Here is a 5,546-nt window from a genome sequence, read left to right on the forward strand (position 1 = left end):
GGAGGCTGAAAGTTGGATCAAGTTATAATTACCAATGCTGTGTCAGTAGGCAAGAGGAATATAATGGGAAGTTCCTTAGTTATTTAGCAGTGTGGTGCAGAGCTTAAATATATTGAAGTCTTCTCAAAAGAACAGTTTGTAATTTTACATACTAATCATTCCTTGATTCATTTACCATTTATGACTTACCTACTATGTGTATGGACTGTGTATATTATATAATAAGCAACTAAATCATAATACAGAAAATAATAAGCCTGGAGAGAAAAGCTACTGTAATAATAAGAATAAAGATGAGAACTGAATATTATTTGCTTCCCACATGAACTTAGCATCAGTTAGCTAGTTTGTGTTTTGGAAAACATACACCATTCATAAGATAGGAGACATTTGGAGCACGTGCTTCTTACCATCATCCCAAAGTACCTATGGAACCGTTTCTCAAAAAATGCAACGGTGAGTCTTTAATACACCATGTGGACCATAATGTCCTGGGTTTTATTGAAACTTTTTTTTTCTGCCAACTTTTAATCCAGAAACTAGAAAGTCAAGGTTATAGTAACTATAGTTGAACTATAAGCGATAATAACATGTGTGCGCGTGTGCACATGTGTGCGTTGAAAGGTAAAAGGGATTAGTGTGTCAATGGACAAATGACTAAAGTCAAGTAGCTGAATAAAGGGGGTGAGTAGCCTCTGGGATGGCCCTGTTTCTCACAGAAAGGACAGGATTTCTATAGAAGTTTGGAGGAGGCTGTGGAAACAGAGCTCTTCACCATGGCTTAGGAGTGATTGTGTACACAACAAATTGCAGACTGTCTGAGTAACATGGACCCAGTCATCTGAGGTACCTTCTCATATTATAAAATTTTTTTCCCAACCCTCCACTCTTCTTGACTCCCTCCCACCTTTTGGATTACACATTAATCAGTCTTAATTGAAATGTTAATTTCTTTGAGCCAATGTATATAGATATATATCAATGTGGCTCTGAAAATAGAATGTAAATGTAGTAATGTGCTTTACCGATAGGATCCAGCCCCAAATTATTCTGGGTGTGGGATTACCTGTAGATGAAGAACTTGGATTGCTCTGCCCACCAGTAGATGAACTGTTCACAACATTTTCTGATCTTTTTGTCAGAAAAGGCCGAGATATTTTTACATAACTATGTGTCTGCTGCTGTTCATATAGTTAAAAAAAAAAAAAGAAGTCATTTTTAACAACACTGTCATCATAAGTATTCATGAAATGTAATTCTTCTGTAGCTGTTTTCTCCAGGAATTTATTTTTCAATTTGTTGGACCAGATTATAAATAAAGTGTTAAATACATTTCTCAACCCTATGATAGAGCTTTCTCATTTCTGAAGCCTTAATATTTTTAGAATTAGACAGCTACCATATTTTATAGCTTGTTTGCAATTCTGACCTGTACGTAGCCCAAATAGTAACATTCAGAGCATTACTTCTACAAATTCAACTTTAATTGGCTTTAATGCAAATGAATTATCATGACTGTGATTATACAGTCATTATCATGACTGTAATTATCATAAATGATTGAGACCATTTTGAGCTCCTGCGTCTCTTAGAAAGAAAACCAACCCTTCATCACAAGATGGTTACAGCTCCCCCTTCTGATAGGGAATGGAAATAGCTACAAGCAATCATTACCCATGTATATTCAAGTGCTCAAAAATACACTGGAAAAATACATGTGTGTGAATTTAAAAAATTGTGCTTGTGCATTATCCATATTGCATAGTATGTTAAATGGATATGACTAATGCATATCACAAAACCTTATAATTTAGGTCAATATGAATACTAAAATTTCAGTTTAATAGAAATTTTACTATCAAAGCGCATTCAAAGGATAAAGTTAAGATTTGAATTGGAACAAGAAGGATCCAAAGTGTTTTTACGTTCTCATATTAAGTATATGAAGAATATGTTCAGTTGTGTTTAGCTTTTGTTATTCTACTCAAAAAGAATAAAAATGAATTTACCTTAAAATTCTGCAGTTGGGATTTGAGACATATGACATATATAATTCATGATAACTTTTTTGAACCGATGCTACTATAAGCCACTCCATTCAGCAAGCTCAATCAAGAAATTACAACCAACCTCTTAAAATTTTACCTTTTCTTTCCACTTGAAGATGGAGTTACTATAGGGATGGCTGGGTTGAGGTCTTTGCTCAAGTTCTGCTAACACTGATGACAGTTTATAGGAGTTTGCTTGCAAAAGGTTTAGTTTCAAATTGATCTGTGGATACATCATTTGGCCATGTGAGTAAATTTCTAGAACATGAGGCACAACTGTATGGGTAAAGGATAGCGGGATAATTTCCAAAATGACAAAGAGGTCTGGAAAAGTACACATTCAACTCCTATGCAGATATACACAGAAAATGCTGAGGAGAGGAAAAAATGGACCCTTTTCCTAGAGGAAAGCCTTAGTTGCTGAGTGTGTCTCATTCCGAACTCTTGTAAACAGGATAAACCAGAAACCTTGGTAGATACATTTCAGTATTTTGTGGCAATAAATAGCTTCAATTTTCTGCTGAGGAATGAGAAAGGGAATAATAAATATTGATTACAGAAGGTAGACTTTTGGAGGGCCTTTAAGGGAAGGCAATTGAAGCATAGGTTCTCAACACTGTGAACAGAATTGAACTCATCAATGGAATCAAACTAAAATGATGCAAGGTGGGTTTTTTTTTTTTTTAATGTTTTTTGTTTTCTTTTTGAAGAGGTAAGGTTTTATATTACCCAGAAAGTTCTCAGTAACACTTCTGGAAACTGGAAACAATATTCTAGGGTATTTGATTATATAAATAAAGAATGAAGCTAAATATATACTCCTAGGTTTTTCCTTTTCTCTATTTGACCTTGAACTAGAAATTTTATAATGACTTCTTTGTCAGGCTGTGTTCAGCAGGGTAAATCAAATACCAGAATCGAAGCATTGGAAAGGGGGGCCTGCTTATTTCATCTCCTCACCATCGCCTCTCCCTTTTCCATGCCTCCAGTGTGGGGATTCCCAACTCTAACATTCCGGCCAGAGGGTCACGGCCATGGATCAAACACTTCCTATTGTTGAGGAAGATCTCTAACCCTTGGATCAATCCACTGCATTGTGAGACAGGCTCACTTAGGATGAAATCAAAAGTGCCTTCTATACCTTCTACCATTAGACCTAGTCTGCATTTGAGAGCATAATAGAAAAAGTCTCATTCCTCTTCTGTGTGGCACTCTTGGTATCTGAAGACAATATCCACAACAGTTTCTCATAAAACATGCCTCGCCAACATTTTTGCCTCAGATATGGCACTTTGATGACCAAGAGAAAGTGAATTAGGAAGGGCTTAATTAAAACAGTTTCTTACTGCAAGAAACCTTTCCTGGGTAACAGGAAATCTGCTGATATCAGAAGTTTCCCTCCAACAGATGTATAACAAAGTTACAGGGATATTTGGCATCTACTATTTGAAGGTTCATATTTGTTTCTTCACTAGATCATAAACACCATGAGTTCAGGGGTCAGATCCTCTCCCTCCTTGCATCCTCCACTGTGTGAATCAGTCCAGTTGTGTACCCAGCTGATCCTAATACATGTTCTATGCTGGTAATGACAATGACAAAGTTCCGTGCAGGAACAACCAAAGAAATAAACTTATAACTTAACACCATCTTAAAATGCTCCATATGACTTTATTTTGGTAAATATTATTGGCATCAAATTAACTAACTAAACGTTTTGTGTGGTCACAGGAAATGTCTTAGAGTCTGTTTTATAACTTCATAAACATTGTAACCAAGTGTCACTGCAACTATGTTAGACCTCTGTTTGCAAGTGAACAGAATTCAGGCCTTTCTTTTCACAAGTATTATCAAAAAAAAAAAAAGATAAGCTGTGCCTGGTTGCACCTGTCTATTTTCACCAAAGAACTACTGAAAAATTGCCTGTTTGGACAGAATTATTCGTTACTTACAAGAAAATTAGTTTGGTTGTATTCAAGGTAAGGAAAACGTGTCCGGTTTCCTGTAAAAACAGGAATGTTTTCCTTCAAAACATTGTCAAAAAAATTTTATCTCTTCCTGAATTTTTCTCAGAAAAGACAACCCATAAACTTCCTCTTACTTTAATCCTAGCAAAAAACCCATGTCTTGCACACATAGGCAATAGTATCTGTTTGTTTTTATTCCTATATAAAATTCACAAGACTTTGCTAACTGCCTTTTTAATGTAGGTTCCTCCAAAGTTGCCACCTTGTCCATCAACCCCCATATATTTCCAGCCTCCTGTTCTTCTCAGAAGACCCTGATGTTAGTTGAAGAATGAATGGAAACAGCATTTTAATAATAATAACCAATTTTTCCGCTATCTTCTATACACTGAGCTAGCATAAAAATAATATTTATTTTCTAAATAACAATTCATCCTCACAAAAATCTTTTGAGATAGGTACCAATATCCCTATTTCACAGATAAGAAAACTAAAGTTATCCCAGGTCCCTGTAAATGGCAGAGCTAGATCCAAATGCAGGCCTTTCTGAATGCAGAATCTGTGTTTTTGGTCACGTTTCTTAACTGGGTTAAAGTACACATGGTTTCCAGACCCGGAAGAATGATCCTATTTTGGAAAATTCTATTTTAGCACAATTCTTTCCTAGGAGGATACTAACACAAATGTTTCTAAGTAGCTGGATTTTTCCAGATCCCTCAAACTACTTGCCAAGGACCTAACCATACGAGCTCTCTGACTAGATTGTTCTCTGTCATGAGGAAGGAAAGGCAAACAAAGGTCAAATGGGACAGAAAACAAGCATTCTAAAAATAACTCTTTCATCATTAAATCTAGGAAACTTCACTCTACAAATATTTACCTCATCCATTAAGGCCGCTGTGTTTTTCTGGCTCTCAGGGTCTGAGAAAGAGGAGTTACTGGAGTATGCTTTCAGCATTAGTTCCAGGCCTGAAAATGAAATCGTATTCTCAGTCACAGTTTGTCCAGTCCCAGTGGGACACAGCTGAGAGAAGGTCACACTCTGTGGGAGCCTGAGCCCAGAAGGATTTCCTAATCCCCCGGGGCTGTTTCTGTAGGTAGTTGTTACTTAATTTTACTGAATGGGTGACCTTTACCTTCCTTTAATAAATTGTGAGAAATGCTTGTTGGTGCTTAAAGAGTTGACTGTTATTTTCAAGGTGAGCTTGTGACTCCTCCTCGCTGACCTATTCCAGGGTGGATTCCTAACATTTACCTTGGTATTAGGCTCTCTCTCAATATGCTATTTACATTTGCAAACACCTTTGCTCTCTTGGATCTCCTGTCAAGTATTAGACTGCAACACCTTGCTTTGGTTCACATAAAATAAGCTGTATGTATCAGAATCACAGGTGAGGAGTCACTTGCATTACCTGCATCGCTTTAGAGCTGCTTCACATGCCCATGTGCCTCACTTCAAAGTATAGGATTTAATGTGAATGGTTCTCACATTGTTTAGTTAGTTAAAAGGAAACTAACAAGAAAACCAGAA

At 36.5% G+C, this 5,546-nt stretch overlaps 1 protein-coding gene across 1 annotated transcript in view; it reads right to left on the minus strand.

The window, feature by feature from the left end:
- NOSTRIN (nitric oxide synthase trafficking) overlaps positions 1–5,546 on the minus strand; it is a 52,435-nt gene that overhangs the window by 4,116 nt on the left and 42,773 nt on the right. The window contains exons 13-15 of the mRNA XM_011360138.1: positions 4,896–4,984; positions 2,146–2,271; positions 1,067–1,181 (exon numbers count right to left, since the gene is read on the minus strand). Of these exons, the coding sequence (XP_011358440.1) occupies positions 1,067–1,181; positions 2,146–2,271; positions 4,896–4,984 (330 nt within the window). The remainder of the gene's footprint in view (positions 1–1,066; positions 1,182–2,145; positions 2,272–4,895; positions 4,985–5,546) is intronic.

The sequence above is a fragment of the Pteropus vampyrus genome, unplaced genomic scaffold, assembly GCF_000151845.1.
Source record: "Pteropus vampyrus isolate Shadow unplaced genomic scaffold, Pvam_2.0 Scaffold2, whole genome shotgun sequence".
NCBI classification, from domain to species: Eukaryota; Metazoa; Chordata; class Mammalia; order Chiroptera; family Pteropodidae; genus Pteropus; species Pteropus vampyrus.